This window comes from Thamnophis elegans, chromosome Z (assembly GCF_009769535.1).
Source record: "Thamnophis elegans isolate rThaEle1 chromosome Z, rThaEle1.pri, whole genome shotgun sequence".
Classification (NCBI taxonomy): Eukaryota; Metazoa; Chordata; class Lepidosauria; order Squamata; family Colubridae; genus Thamnophis; species Thamnophis elegans.
In genome coordinates, this window is record NC_045558.1 from 342,689 (window position 1) to 358,524 (window position 15,836).

The window sequence follows — 15,836 nt, forward strand, 5'->3', positions numbered from 1 at the left end:
AGGAGATTTCAGCTCACCAGAAGACCCCATTGTTGTGGGTCCTATGAGGGAAAGCCTGGGAGAAGAAGGGAGTCCACTCCACCCGAGGCTGCCCTTGAGGAAGTGCCAATCAAGAGTGCCTCTGAGCATGTCCAGAAATATTGCATTCCCCACCCTTCCTCTCCTGGGGAGCCCTGATCACCCCACGGCTTGTTAGCTGAGGGCAGCTTACCATCCCCCTCCCCGCTCCTCCCCGCCATACCTTCTCCGTGTCTTTCTGCCGGCCTCTGGCCAGGGGGGCGTCCCCGTCCTGGTCCAAGCAGCTGCCCCAGAGGAAAAGACCCACAGGTGAGGCGGCTCTGGGGGGGGGAGGAGCTCAGAAGGGGCAGCCCAGGGCAGAGGACAGTCCTGAACCAGCTGCAGGAAGGATGCCAGCATCCTCCCGGCGAGTCCCGGGCCGTGCAGGGGGCTTCCTCGCAGCCGGCGGCCACAGACCCTGGGCACCATCAGCCATGCTGTTGCCAAGCCAGGCAGCCCCGCCAGACAGAAGCAGCTGGCGAGGAAGTGGGGAGCGCATAAATTATCGGGGAGGGAATCTTACCCAGCCTGCCCTGCTCTCCAAAGAGGCATCTACCCCCCCAGCCAGGCAGATGGGGGGAGCGCTGGGGTGGCCCTGTCTCTTGCCATCTGGGCCACAGTCCAGAAGCCCCCCCCCCCCCCCGCGAGAGCTGCTCAAGGGGGGAAGCCTCCCCTCCCACGGAAAGCAATAGAGCCAGGCGGACGGAGGGGTGGAAGGCAGCCACGCTGGTTTGGCGCAGTTATTTTGGTGCCAGACGGGCTGGGGGTGGGAAACAAGCCAGGGCTGGGGGGGGGGACACCAGCATGCCAGGGAGCCCAATTCCAGATTCCCCACGTCAGAGGAGTTCCCTGCCCCACGGTGGCTGCTCTGCAAAGCAGAGGGATGGGAGGCACGGAAGGCCTCCTCCGTGCCAGGCCAGGTGCCCATGACGCTGCCCACTTGCTTGCCAAATATGGAAGGAGTCTGGCACCCAGTCTGATGCCAGAATGTCCCCCCCCCCCCCCGTTTGTTTGTTTGGCTGAGTCTCCTTCCCCAGAAGAGAGGGGCGCAGGGTCCCCATCTGAACCGGCTACCTCTTTAAAGCTTGGCCCGTTTTCTCCTGGAAGGCGGGGGAGGACAGCCCGGGGGGGGGGAAGGAAGCGGGCCCAGGGCGGTTTGCCTGGAACTGACCACACTGCTTGGCCCGGGAGCTAAAATTAGCCACCCGTTGCGCTGTGCACCAAATTGGGACAAAAACGCTCTCTTTGCTGGAAATGGAGTGTGTGTGTGTGTGTGTGTGTGTGTGTGCTGGCGGCGCGTGCGTGCATGGGAGAGCAAGCTCTTCCCCCGGGCCAGGGGGCGAAGGAGAAGGGGGCAGCCCCTCTTTGGGACCTGCAGGCTTGGGAAACCGGGCCGAGGGACGAGCTCTCCCCCAAAAACAGAGCCCTTGGAGCCCTTCGCGCTCAGAGCCCCCCGCAGCAACTGGACCAGCCCCAGAGTCTTTGGGACAGGAGGACCCACAGAGGGGACCCAAGTTATCTGAGTGTGTGTGAGTGAGATCTGGAAGAGGGGGGTGAGAAGGAGGGGGCAGAGCCCTCCCCACCTCACAAGGACCTGGCTTTATGTCCTGCGCGGAGGGGAGGGCTTCCCCCTTCCCTAGGAGCACGGGAGGAGTCCAGCCCTGCCTGCCTCCGGGCTCTCCTTCCCGCCCCACCCTCACACTCAAGGGGGAGCTGGGAGGGGCAGGGCATAGCAGGCATTGCCCGGGGATGGGGGGGAGAGCTGCTTCTGCCCCACCAGCCCTGGAGGGAGGGCTGCGTGTGTGTTTGTGTGTGTGTGAAATTTCAATTTTCACAGCAGCCACCCACAGGAAGGTCTCTTCAGGGTCCAAATTGCTTGAGGGGGGGGGCACGTTCCGAGAGATCCACCATCCAATCCCTTTAAGATTGGGGGTCTCCACCCTCGGCCAATTTCAGACTTGTGGGCTTCAACTCCCAGAATTCCCAGCTGCTTGGCGGAGTTATTTTGTTGCCAGATGGGTAGAAAACACGGCAGGAGTGTGTGGGGGGGAGAGGGGGGGAGGGAGACCCTGGCTTGGGAATTCTGGGAGTTGGAAGTCCACAAGTCTTCAAATGGTCAAGCTTGGAGCCCCCTTCCTTAAAGGGACCAGATGGTGGATCTCTTGGTGCCCCCCTCAACCAGTTTGAGCTGCAGGTCAGGACTGGAAGAGACCCCAGACCTTATTGTGCATTGCTGTTCTGAAATTTGAGACCCCCCCCCCTGTTCCGCAGCCTTGTCTCCAGGGCTGGACTAGGGAATTCTGGGAATTAAACTCCACAAGCCAAGTTGGAGACCCCTGCTTTAATGTGATAGAGCCCTCTCCACCCCACCCCCCTGGAAATTGCTCTCTGCCCCCCCCCTAGAAAAAAGCCTTCAACCCCACACCTTCCAGCCCCAGGACAAGGGAACACAGGGGGCTTCCCCCCACATCCGATCCATGGGGCAGACCCGGAGGGATGCAGCGATATAAGAAAACTCTCTTTTAGCAGAGAATAACCCGAAGCCAAGACTTCAAGTCTCGATTTCGGGTTATTCTCTGCTAAAATTTCCATGCCAATCCTTCGGAGGGGCGAAGCTGCCCAAATTCAAGGATCCAGGGGTGGCTGATCTTCCATGCCAATCCGCCGGATCCCAACCTCACGCCCCTCCTCCGCCAACCCGCTTCCACCTGCTAGAAAAGATGTTTTAATTGGCCGATTCCAAATTTCTAAGTTTATAATAAAAGTTTATACGATGATGATATTGGCTGCCTGTTTTATGGACGAGGGGAGGCCAGATGGGACAGGGAAGCCCCACCCCCGATTTGGGGGAGGGGGGAGAAAGAGGAGAGGAGCACCACTTTTGTTCACAAACAAAAACAAACACCCCAAACACACAATCTCGTGCGCACCGCACAAAACCCCCCAACAACTGGTATTCCTAGGAAACGATCTATTTGCTAGACGGCTGCCAAGGATCGGACGTCCTGCTGACAGATCCTTAGTCGTCCATCAATGCCATCTCAAATTCCGGACGTTAAATGCAACTTTTTTTGGCGTTTGTGTGTGGAAATTTGGGCAAATTCTCACTTCTCGGGACAGAAGTCGGGGCGCCGATGGAAAAAAAGGGTGAATTTTATAAATTGGGGTCACGGACGGCTTTGACGCCCGTCCTGATCCAGGGAGAGGAGTACGAGGGACAACCAAGCATTTGGGGGGCCCCCAGTGATCATCTAAACCAGGCGCCTGTTGAGGGTGGGTGGGGGAGGGGGCACCCCAAAACCGACTATTCTGGTATGGGCAATCTCAATACTTTGGGGGGGCTGTTGAGAAGATGTCCCTTTGGGGTTGAGGGGGGGGCTTTCTGATTCCATCCCACCCAATTGGGATCCTGGGGTTGGTGGGGGGTGGCAGGGGAGGGGCTTCGCAGGAAGAAAGAGACCCTCTGAGCGGGAAGGGAGCAACATGCAGCGGGAGGTAATTCAACAGGGAAAGTGCTCCACAGTTGCCCCCTCCTCAATCCTCAGACCCCCCACCCCCTTTGGCAAAAGGCAGGAAGTCAGTGCAACGAACGCAAGCCCCCTCCCCACTTGGGGTCCCAAAGACACCTCTGGGGTGGGGGCCACTGGAGCGAGGACGGGTATGTGTGTCTTCTGAGGAGGCCTCCGACTAATGGGAAAGCCGCGACGGCCCAGTTTGGGGGAGGGTCTCCTTGTGGGTAGGGGCTTGGCAGACCGGGCAGAGCCCACGAAGCATCACCAGGTGTGTGTGTGTCTGTGTCTGTGACTCCTCACAGCTGAGGGGCTCCTTCAGACAATGCCCCACTCTGCAGGGAGCTTCCCCAAAACAACAGAGCCTCTGAGCATACCCAGACGTTCTTCTTCGCCCCTCTGGAATCCAGATCCCCAGACTTCTTTCCCCCCCCCCGACACACACACACACTATAAAACCCCTGCTCCGCCCCCACCTCTCCCCCACCGTACCTCCTGAGCCACCAAGCTGGAGATGCGGACGGCCCGACGGACACGCGAGTCCTTGTCTTCCAGCTGTATCGGCTGCCGGTTTCTGCCCCGAGGCATCCCGGCCGGAGGGAAGGGGCTGGCTGCTCAGAGGGGGTGTTCGGAGGGTCCGCAGCTGCCCCACCGGGCATTGCAGGCCGGAATGGGGAAGGGGGGCCGGCCCAAACAGCAGCCCGAGGACTCCAGGCAGCTGCATCTGGAAGGACCCTGGCTTCTTCGGAGAGCGGCTGGCTGAGGGAACAGCTGCCAGCTCCTTCCCTCCCCGCTCCCCTCTCCCTCTGCTCCGCCCTAAGAGGCACCCCCCCCCTCCTGGCTCCTCTGGGCCCCTCCCCTTACTCAAACCTTCCCAAAGATCTCTTGGCAGATGGGACAGACTGGTAGCAGCCGAGATGGGAGATGCCGGCTGCGGACAAGGGATGAACCCCCCCTCACCTTGCTCCCCCCAGTCCCTGGGGAAAACAGGGGTCACCAGCTCTGTTTTTGGGGGGGGGTCTTTTCCCAGGCCCTGCAATGCAGCGGCAGAGTCTTGGGTAAGGGGAGAAGGATGGGTCACCTTGAAGTGAGCTACACCGCCGTTTCCTGCAGCGGCCTTGGCAGTCAGCTACAAATTATGGGGCTGTCCCCCCCCCGTAACACCCCCTTTCTGGCAGGGAATCCTCATGATGCATCTCAGCAGGAAAGGCTGAAAGAAGAGCCCCCCTCTCATGCGTCCGTGGCTCTTTTGCTGCTCCCTCTGGGAGGAAGGTCCCAAGGTGGGCAATGCCCCTCACTGCCTGGTTCGACGCTGCCCCCCATCTCCGGGCACCCGTCCTGCAGCCATCAAGGCTCCGAGCTGTGCCTCTTTGGCCCCCAGGGGACCTGAGAGGAGCCCCCCCCTCCCTGGCTCCACCACCAGTGGGGGAAAGACCCCCGCCCTGAAATCGTGGGAGGTTCGCAGGGTCCTGGCACCTGCGTGAGGAGGCGAGCGACTGACACCATCCCAGATGAAGCTCCAGCCTTGGGAACATCAAGACGGTTCCCCTGCCCCCCCTCCCCCACCCCCCCTTTCACTTGAGACGGGTGGATTCATTTGGCCAACCTATTGGCTGCTCCCGTCCCCCTGCTGAGCATCCCTAGGCGGCCCAGACAGAGCTGGACGTTTGGGAGCAACCAGAGACGACCCAAAAACACCCCGGGGAAGAAGGGGAGCCAAGGCCAATCCTGAAACTGGAATCTCCTACCAGATCTCTCTCTCTCTCTCTCTTTCATTTTCTCTCTTTCATTTTCTCTCTTTCATTTTCTCCCCCTTCCTCTTTCCCTCTCTCTTGCTTTCCTTCTTTCTCTCTCTCTTCATCTCTCTCTCTTTCTATTTTTTCTGTCTCTCTTCTCCTCTCCCACTTTCTCTCCCTTTCTCCCTCCCTCTCTCTTTTTGTTTCTCTTTCTCCCTCTCCCTGCCTCTCTGTCTCTCTTTCATTTTCTCTCTCTTTCCCCGCCTCTCTTCCTCCCTCTTTCCCTCCCTCTCCATCTCTCTCTCTCTTTTTCTCTCTGTGCCTCTCTCTTTTTCTCTCTTTCTGCCTCTCCCTCTGTCTCTCTTTCATTTTCTCTTTCTTCTCCCCTCTTCTTCCCTCTTTCCCTCTCTCTCCCTCCCCTTCTTTCTCCCTCTTCATCTCTCTCTCTTTTTCTCTCTCCCTCCCTCTCCCTTTTTCTCTCTTTCTCCCTCTCCCTCTGTCTCTCTCTTTCATTTTCTCTTTCTTTCTCCCCCTCTCTTCTTTCCTCTTTCCCTCCTTCTCCTTCTTTCTCTCTCTCCCTCTCTCCCTCTCTCTTTTTCTCTCTGTCAATCTCTCTTTTTATGATTCTCTTTTCTCCCCTCTCTCACTTTCTCTCTTTCTCCCTCTCCCCCCGTTTCTCTCTCTCTCCTTCTTTCTCCCTCTCTCTCATCTCTTTTTCTGTGTCTCTTCTCCCCTCTCCCACTTTCTCTTTCTCGCTTTCTCCCTCTCCCCTCTCTCATTTTCTTTCTCCCTCTCCTTCTTTCTCTCCCTCCCTTTCTCTCTCTTTCTCCCTCTTTCACTCCCATTCTTCTTTTTTCTCCCTCTCCCTCTTTCTCTCTCCCCCATCTCTCTCTCTCTTTCTCTTTTCCTGTCTCTCTTCAACCACATTCTCTTTCTCCCTCTCCCCCTCCCCCTCTCTCCTTATTTCTGTTTCCCTCTCCCCCTCTCATCCTTTCTCCTTCTCCCACTTTCTCTCTCTCTCTCTTCACTGTATCTCCCTCTTTCTATCTCTCTCCTCTCCCCTCTCCCACTTTCTCTCTGTCTCTCTTTCACTCACTGCAGGTCTGCGGGGGGTGGGTGGGTGGGGAGAATGCTCTTCCCTGGGCGAGGGCATCGGTCAAGCAGGCCAGCGTCCCCCACAAGCATGAAGGATGCATTCTGTGCACCCCTCTTCACTGCCAAGACCCCCCCTCCATAGGAGCCGCTTCCTGGGGAGGGGAGGGGGGGGCTCTGCAGTTGCCAGGCAGAATTCCCCTCCCCACAAAGGGGTGCCTGGATCCAAATGGCTGGTTCCTAAGTTTGGTGTCTGCACCTTTGCCGTCCTGAAGAGGAGACGGCCTGATAGCTGTCCCCACAGAGGCAGATACCACCCACAGGACTCAAGCACAGGAGACCCCTCCCCATCCTGTGTCCCCCCTCCCCCAATTGCTCAATCTTCAATTGTACACACATACACACACACCAGTTCCTCTTTGCTGCCCCTTCCCTGGCTGCCTTGCCATGTTTGTTGCCACCTCAGCCATACTAGGAATGGAGTAGATGACCTCTGAGGTCCCTTCCCAACTCTGCCCTTCTATTATTCCATAAGGGTCTCCTGCTTGAGCAGGGGGTTGGACTAGATGACCTCCAAGGACCCTTCCAACTCTTCTCTTTCTATGATTCCGTAAGGGTCTCCTGCTCGAGCAGGGGGTTGGACTAGATGACCTACAAGGGCCCTTCCACCTCTATTCTGACCGATCCGAGCAGAAACACCAAGACAGTCCTCCTGAGCAAGGATGTGTCTCTCCTCGCAAGAGACACCCTGGCCGCCCCCCTCCTTCTCCACAAGTGCCCGCCGAGGCCCCCGTCTATCCACCTGCCAACCACTGGCGACGCCCGGCAGAGGGGCCTCCGAGCGTTCCTCCTGCAGGTTCCCTAGCTCTCACCTGGGTGACCTTCTCTGTGACGTTGTGGGTGCGGTCCTTCAGCTTGCTGGGGGCGATGATCTCCTTCTCGCTGGAGGGGGAGGTCAGGAAGGCCTCGGCCTTGAAGTCCACAAAGTTGAGGGTGATCTGAGGGATCTTGCTGATCGCCCGGTAACGCATGAGGTCCGAATCGGAGGTGGAGTTGAGCAGGTGGCTCCGGGCGTTGTTCATGGCCCCTGCTGGGAAACCCCAAAGGTGTGAGCGAAAGAGGGGGGTGCTTCAGTCTCCCCCCCGCCCACGTGAGGACACCCCGAGCCCGAAGTCTGTGCCCTCTTCATCGGTCCGGCTTGCCAAGGACACCGAACTCTCCCGTACAAAGTCGCTCAACAACATTCCACCCCCAACCTTCACCCTAAACCCTCATCATAACCCTCACCATAACCTTCACCCCAACCCTCACCCTCACCCTAATCTTTACCCCAACTCCCACCCTAACACTAACCCTCACCCCAAACCCTCACCCTAAACCCCAACCCTCACTCTAAATCCTAATTGTAAACCCCAACCCCTAACCCAACCCCAACCCTAACCCCTAACCCCCACCCCTAACTCCAACCCCAACCCTAACTCACCCTGTCTAACCCTCACCTTAACCCCTAACCCTAAACCCCAACCCTCACCCTAACCCTTTGACAAGACATCCCCAAATCTGTTTCTGCCAAGATGGGGAGAGATCTCCTTCTCTGCCCCACTGGAGTTGTGGGTACTCCAACACGGGAGGTTCTGGAGAAGAGATGGAACCACCATTTGTCTGGAATGGTAAAGGCTCTCTTGCTTGAGCAGAGGGTTGGACTAGAAGACCTCTAGGGGTCCCTTCCAACCCTATTATTCTCTTATTTTGAATGGCATAGAGTCTCCTGCATGAGCAGGGGGTTGGACTACATGACCTCCAAGATCCCTTCGAGTGCTGTTATTCTGTTAGGGTCTCCTGCTTGAGCAGGGGGTTGGACTAGATGACCTCTAGGGTCCCTTCCAACCCTGTTTTCATTATTCTGAATGGCATAAGGTCTCCTGCTTGACAAAGGGGTTGGACTAGAGGACCTCCAAGGTCCTTTCTAATGCTATCAGAAGCGCTTGCCTGCCCAACCTCCTCCGGACTAGACGGCACATCCGTTGGCACCCCTCGCACCCTGCCTCGCAGCACCCGTGTGGGGACCCACCTGTGCTGGCATGCCGGCTGTGGGCCCAGCCTTTCTCCCCTTCGCCCTTCATGGCCTCGATGTCGTCCACCGAGGACGCCCGGCGCACGCTGTAGAAGCTCTCGCGCGAGCGGCTGCGGGTCAGGCTGCAGTTGGAGAAGGAGGCCTCCAGGTGGAGGAGGGTGGCCTTGTCCATTCGTGGCGAGGAGTGTGTGACCGGGGGGTCCTCTCTGCCGTCCCCCCTGTGCTCCATCAAGGCACGCCGGTCCTCTGGCTCCGGCTCCTCCTCCTCCTCTTCCTCGCAGCCCAGGCAGGCGTGGTCCAGGGAGGAGGTGACTTCGTCCAGAGCCACGGACTCACTGCTGGGCTTGGACAGGTCCACCACCACGGCTTCATCTGGCTCATCCGGCGGCAGCGACTGCTTGCTCCCGGCCAGGGCCAGCAGTGCCGGCAGCTTCAGCCGGAAGGATTTCCCGCGGCCTGGAAGGCAGAACCAGGAGGCGCATTTGAGTGGCGGGGTTGAGAGGGAAGGGCAATGAGCCCCTTCCCCATCTGCAGGTCAGACTAGAAGACCCCTGGGGTCTCCTCCGCCTTGGCTACAGATCGACTTACAATGGCTTGTTTAGCGACCGTTCAACGTTACAACGGGGCCGCTAAGAAAGGAACTCCGGACTGTTGTTCCCTCTTACGACCCCCGTGGTTGCAGGATCAACATTCGGATGCTTAGAAAGGGCCTCGTTTTTGTGATGATCGCAGCGTCCCCCGGGCCACGCGATCCCCTTTGGGTGAGCAGAGTCCACCACTTAATGACTGTGTGGCTATGGGTCTTGAGTTGGACCCCGCTGGCCTAGGGGGATAGGGACGCTTTGGCCACCAGGGGTCAGCAGGCCCAGAGGACGATGGAGGCTTCCAAAGCGCCCCTCATCCCCAGCAGGACCCACCAGTAAGAGGAAAACTCTCCCCGCCTGGGGCCTTCACATAATACCCCCCCCCACTTTGTGCTCTCTCTCTCTCACACAAACACACACACACAGAGTTGCTTTCAGAGCCGAAATTGTGCCCTCTTCCCTGCAGAGAAGAACCGGGACAGCCTGTTCCTGCAGGAAGGAGACAGTCACCTCTGCCTGTCCTCCCCATCTCTCCTCCCACGCGGTTCTGCTCCTCCGCCCCCCTCCTTCGGCTCTCGGCCAAGCTGTCGGAGCAGCCTGACCCGAGGGGACCCCGGAGTCCCCGCCCGGGACCAGCCCCTCCCCGTCCTCCAGACAGACCCCCAGCCGGTCACGGAAAGTCCCCTTTCTTCCATTGCTGCCCCCATCCCCAAATCCCCGTCAACCAAGGTCTTCCGCTCGTGTGGCTGGGGGGGAGGGAGGGGGGGCCCAGAAAGCCTCCCTGTGGCTGGGAGACTTGCCCGGGTTTGCATTAGCTCTTCCTGCAGCATTTTTAAGATCTCGTCACCCTGGAGGTTGGGGTTGCCAAGGACCATTTCCTCCAGGCTTTGGGCCTTTGGGGCACTCGGCCCCCCTCCACCCTCCGCGGCTGTCCTCCCCCCCTTCCCAATCTCCCCTCTTCCCTCCCCCCCGTGGGGTCATACTAAGAGTAGATAAAGGGCCACCGACTTTCTCCTCGGGGCTTTGCCACCCAGCCCCACTTCAGTAGGCAAGTGGGGGGGGGGGCAGGGCAGAAGGGGGCGAGGGGTTCTTTAGACTGGGGGGGTGTGTGTTTGCCAGCCCCAGAAAGTCAACCAGAGCAATGAAGAGCTAACCCGGATTGCTCCTTATACCCCTATCTGAATAGGATGGTATCAATCACCGGCCCCCAACTTTGCTGGTGCAGAGACCAATAGCAATAGCAAAAGCAGCTAGACTTATATACCGCTTCATAGGGCTTTCAGCCCTCTCTAAGCGGTTTACAGAGTCAGCATATTGCCCCCAACAACAATCCGGGTCCTCATTTCACCCACCTCGGAAGGATGGAAGGCTGAGTCAACCCTGAGCCTAGTGAGATTTGAACCGCTGAACTGCAGATAGCAGTCAGCTGAAGTGGCCTGCAGTACTGCACCCTAACCACTGCGCTACCTCGGTGGCACTGGCATTGGGGGGGCGGGAGGGAGGGATGGTTACTTGTATTGTTTCCCCACTGCAGACGTTAAGTTAAAGATCACCTGGGTTTTATTCCCCACTGCAGTCGTTAAAGACTTCCTCCACGTTTCCCTTCTTGGCAGCCCCAAAGTCACATGGGAACTAAAGAAGCATCATTGTCTTGTCTGAAGACCAGCCGGACGCACAGATGGGGTTTCCAAGGGCGACCGTTGCGTCCGTCCGCCCCTCCCCTGCAGACAGAGCCCCCCCCCTACCTGTGGGCAACCAGGCGGCGGGCGACACCCAGTGGTTGGTGTTCTTGGCCGAGCTGGTGAGCAGGGCCCGGTCCACCACCACCTCGAAGTTGAGGATGAACATGATGACGGCACCCTCCTCGTTCTTCACCGGCACCACATCCACCAGGCACAGGAAGCAGCTGCCTGCCAAAAAAAGGGGGAGGAGGGGGGAGATCAGAAGAGGAGGGGACCCCACTTTCTCTCCCCCTTCCTCAGGGCAGGGGAGAGAGTGGGGGGGGGGCTAAGAGCGTCCTCCCCTCTCACCTCCCCCCAGCCTGCTGCTGGCAAGGACACCCCCAACGCCGAGGGGAGGTTTGGGCCCCACGTGCCTCCGGCCCCCTCCAGAGATCATTCAAAAGGGGGGCCCTCGGGTGGCCCCAGTGCCCTGGAGGTGCCACCTGTGCCAACAGCCCTGGGCTGGGTAGAAATCCCTCTCCCTTCAGGCTCTGCAGCTCAATAACAGTGAAGAGAGCTGAACAAATGATAGACTGCAGGATGGGATGGGAGGGAACAGGATTAGAACTAGAATAGAATAAATGGAGAAATAGAACTAGAACTAAACTAGAATATAGAATAGAATAATAGAGAATAGAACAGAGTTCGAACTAGAACAGAATAGAACAAGCATCGTGCTGAATGGAGGGAGGGGGCTCCCACACCTGGAGATGACCTCCATGGAGATTGGGGGAGGCGTCAGGCACTTCCCAAGCTCTCGCCCCCCCTCCCAGGATGGAGGCAGTGCCCGGTCGCTGGCATGAAGCTTCACCGGGCATCCTGGGAGATACTTGGGGGGGGGGGGTTAGTACCCAGTAGCCACCAACGAAGTGCCAGGTGAGGCATTTGGGGGTGCAGCAAAGGACTCCACTCTTGGGGGGCAGATGCTGTGTGTTTAGGGAGCCGCCACCAATAAGCAGCAGGGCCACCCGATCACCCCCACATCCAAATGTTAAGTTGCTAGTCCTCAGGAAGGTCAAGCCTCTCGCTGGCTGGCTGAAGACCTCTGGGGTTGGAGCAGCCCTCCTTCCCCCCTCCCCAGAGCCCTCCCCCTCTCCCCTTCCTCACCTACCCCCTCACACAGCCCTCCTCCTGTGAAGGGGACCAGGGCACCCCTGGGCCCACACAGAGTTCATCGGGGAGTTCAGCCCTGGCATGGCTGGTGTCCCAGTGCCAAGGGAGGGGGGGTTTCTCTCTCTGCACCCCAAGGTTAGGCCGGGCACCGCCAAGCGGAAGCCGGCTTGCCAAGGACGGACTAACATGCCCACCGTAGCCGGAGATGGGCCGTTTTGCCAACCCGGGACAGAGAGAGAGACAACTGGGGAACTTGGCAGGGCATTTGGCATCCAAATAAGGCCCTGGCCAACTGCCGCCACCGCCGCACGATGGCAACCGGCAAAAGCAGAAAGGGGGGAGGGCGGCTGACCCCCAAAAGGTTCAGGTTCAGAGGCGGAGCAAAGCTTTGGCACCACGAATACATCAGAGTGGAGGTGAAACCGCACGAAGAAGCAGGAATGACCCTCAGAACCAGGGGCAACAGGATAACAGTGTTTCAATATTTGGGGGGGGGCTGCCCCAAAGAAGAGGGGCTCCACTTGTATCCCAAGGCCCCAGAAGGCAGGAGAAGAGGCAACAGAAACCAGCCAAGGAAGGAAGAAACCTGGCAGGAAGGAGGCATTTCCTAAAAGGCAGGACAATTAACCAGGGGAACTGCTTGCCACCAGAAGTTGGGGCACTGGAGGTTTTGAAGAAGAGACTGGACAGCCACCAGTCTGAAATGACATAGGGTCTCCTGCTTGAGCAGGGGGTTAGACTACATGACCTCCGAGGTCCCTTCCGGCTCTGTGATTCTGTAAGGCTCTCCTGCTTGAGCAAGGGGTTGGACTAGATGACCTCTGAGGTCCCTTCCAACTCTGCTTCTGTAAGGCTCTCCTGCTTGAGCAAGGGGCTGGATTAGATGACTCCCCCCCCCAAGGTCCCTCCCCACTCTCTTATTCTGTAAGAGTCTACTTCTCTAGCAGGGGGCTGGACTAGATGACCTCCAAGGTCCCCTCCAACTCTAAATCTGTAAGTCTGCTTCTTGAATAGGGGGTTGGACTAGATGACCTCCAAGGTCCCTTCCAACTGTGATTCTGTAAGGCTCTCCTACTTGAGCAGGGGTTGGACTAGATGACCTCTGAGGTGCCTTCCCTCTCTGTCCTTCTGCTCCCTCTCCATAGGCTGCCCCATGTCAAGAGAGACCTGGCGCCTCCACCAGCAGTCCTCAACCTGTGACCAACCTTCCATTGTTAAGCGAGCCATTGATGAAACACGGTTTATTCCGTCTTACGAGCGTTCGCAGGACGGTCGTTAAGTGAATCTCTGCAATTGTGACCTGAGCAACACACAGTCGTTAAGCGAATCCGGCTTTCTCCGTTGACTTTGCGCACAAGGTCACGAGGGTGTTCAGGTGACGCTATGACTGTCATAAATACGAGTCAGTGGCCGAGTGGCTGCTTTCCCTTCTTTCCCTCACTCTCAGGTCACAATTTTTCTCCAGGCGCAATGCAACATCTGGGCACCAGGGGGCGCATGTGTCCCTCAGCGCTCAGGCTCCTTTGTGCCATTCCAAGAACGGGGGGGGGGGGGGGAGGAGGCAGGCCAGCCGACATTAAGTGAGACCTTTGTTAAGTGAGCTTCAGTCCACCTGACAAGCTTTCTTGCCACTGTTGTTAAGTGAATCCCTGCAGCAGATAAATGCACCCCCACGGTCATTAAGCGAATCCAGCTCCCCCCTCCTTGCCTTTCGCTTGTCAGATGGTCGCAAAAAGGGATCGTGTGACCCCCGTCCTAACTGTGAGTTAGTCGCCAATCCTCCGACTAATGGGAAAGCCGCTACAGTCATAACTGTGAAAAACAGTCGTAAGTCTGGACTGACTGCCGGACTTCCTGGGTCAGGTAACCCACTCCTGCTTGGAAGGGTTCTTTTGAGGTCATCCAGCCCACCCCCCTTTGGGGCCGGAGTCCCTCCGAGTCAGTGGAGGAGAAACTGGACGGACGGATGTCGGTTTGTTATCAGGGTTCAAAAGGAGGAAACAGAGGTGGCTCATGCAGTGGGTTGGACTAGATGACCTCCGAGGTCCCTTCCAACTCTGTCGTTATGCAAGGGAAGTCACCTGCCTGCCTGACACACACACACACACACCAAGCCGGATGTCTGAGCCACCACATGGTTTGCAAAACTTTACAGCTACTCCTCGACTTACGGTGGTTTGCTTAGGGACCGCTCAAAGTTATGTCGGTGCTAAAAAAAGGGGGCTTAAAGGACCGTTTTTCACACTTACGACCGCTGTGACCATGGGATCCAAATTCAGACGCTTGCCAAGTGGCTCCTATTGATGACGGGTGCAGGGTCCCACCGTCCCATTTTGCCACCGTCTGTCGAGCAAAGTTGGGGGTGGGGACGACGACCGGATTCACTTAAGAACCGGATGACTCACTTAACAACTGCACGGATTTGCTTAACCACGGAGGCAAGAGAGGTCGTTCAATGGGGCAAAACCCACTTCACCAATGTCTCACTTAGCAACGGAAGTTGGGGGGTCCTGCGCCATGGGATAATCCTAGACTTACGACCACAGTGGAGCCCCCAATGTCTGTCGCTAAGTGAGACATTTGTGAAATGAGTTTTGCCTCATTTTACGACCCTCCTTGCCCCAGTCATTAAGCGAACCCCTGCTGTTGTGAACTTAGTCACACGGTCGTTAAGCTTCCCTGTGGACTTTTCCTGTCCGAGGATCCCATGAGCCCCCAGACGCTACTGAGACCCTCATAAATACAAGTCCATTGCCGAGCATCCTGTTCTTACGACCAACAGTTGTAAGTGTGAAACAACAGTCCAAAGTCCATTTTTTTCCCAGCCCGGTTCTAACTTCGGTCACTAAGCGAAACCTTGTAAGATGTCCCTTTCCTCCTAGGTTGGTCTGGGGGAGCACCTGCCGTGTGGCCCACTCCCTCCCTCGCTCACTCATCGTGGAGTCCCCTCCCCACTGCCTCTGACCCCCCCCCCTCTCCAATGTCCCAGAGAAGGAAGAGGGAAGGGCTCCCCAGCTGCTCTCTGCGCCCACAAAAAGGATGCCTTCCCCTTCCAATTGGGGGAGGGGGTGCCTGGAAGGAGCCCCCCCCCGAGGCTCCTGCAGAAGCTCACGCCCCCCCTCCAAAACAGGCAGGCTGCGTTGCCCACAAATCTGAAAGGGGGAGGGGGCATTTCTGCCGAGGGTTGGCATCCCCAGGACCCCTCCCAAGGGAACTCCATGCCAGCCTGGCAGGGGAAGTACCCCCGCCCCCACCCCACTCCAAACTGTGGCAGGGCCCCCTTCCACGGTTGGCATAGCAGTAGCAATAGCAGTTAGACTTATATAGCGCTTCATAGGGCTTTCAGCCCTCTCTAAGCGGTTTAAAGAGTCAGCATATCGCCCCCAACAACAATCCGGGTCCACATTTTACCCACCTCGGAAGGATGGAAGGCTGAGTCAACCTTTGAGCCAGTGAGATTTGAACCGCTGAACTGCAGAACTGCAGTCAGCTGAAGTAGACTGCAGTGCTGCATTTAACCACTGCGCCACCTCGGCATGCCCCCCTCCTCAAAAAAGCCCCCCTAACAAGGCTCAGCTGAAGGGGCGGAAGTTTTATCTGATTTTTATGGGGGATTGTGCGGGATGGGAAGCCCCCTGTGACGCCTCTCCTTCCACAGCTCAGGTCTCTTTTGGCGATGACGGAGGGGGCTGCTTTGTGCCACTACAAACAGCGGGCAGGGGGCTTTGCTCCTGTCTCCTCTCTCCCTCTCAGGTCTCTTGCATGCACCCAGCCCCCTCCCCTCCTTGCCCAGCCCCCCCCCCTGCAATCCTTCCCCAAGTGCGTATCTCTAACGAGTTAATGGACCGTGTGCTGCTGCTGCCTTCCTCCCCCGGGGAATCAGCCAGAAGCTTCCCCTCAGAGGGAGGGGACTGAGCTGCTCCCTCCCCTCCCTCCCCTCCCTCCCTCCC

At 57.9% G+C, this 15,836-nt stretch overlaps 1 protein-coding gene across 4 annotated transcripts in view; it reads right to left on the reverse strand.

Annotated features, from left to right (window-relative positions):
- KCNH2 (potassium voltage-gated channel subfamily H member 2) overlaps window positions 1-15,836 on the reverse strand; it is a 38,839-nt gene that overhangs the window by 12,022 nt on the left and 10,981 nt on the right. For 2 of the 4 annotated variants that reach the window (XM_032236906.1, XM_032236907.1), the window contains exons 3-5: window positions 10,798-10,962; window positions 8,466-8,924; window positions 7,267-7,484 (exon numbers count right to left, since the gene is read on the reverse strand). In XM_032236906.1, coding sequence (XP_032092797.1) covers window positions 7,267-7,484; window positions 8,466-8,924; window positions 10,798-10,962 — 842 coding nt within the window. The remainder of the gene's footprint in view (window positions 1-7,266; window positions 7,485-8,465; window positions 8,925-10,797; window positions 10,963-15,836) is intronic. The other 2 variants (XM_032236908.1, XM_032236909.1) reach the window with 2 other exon arrangements.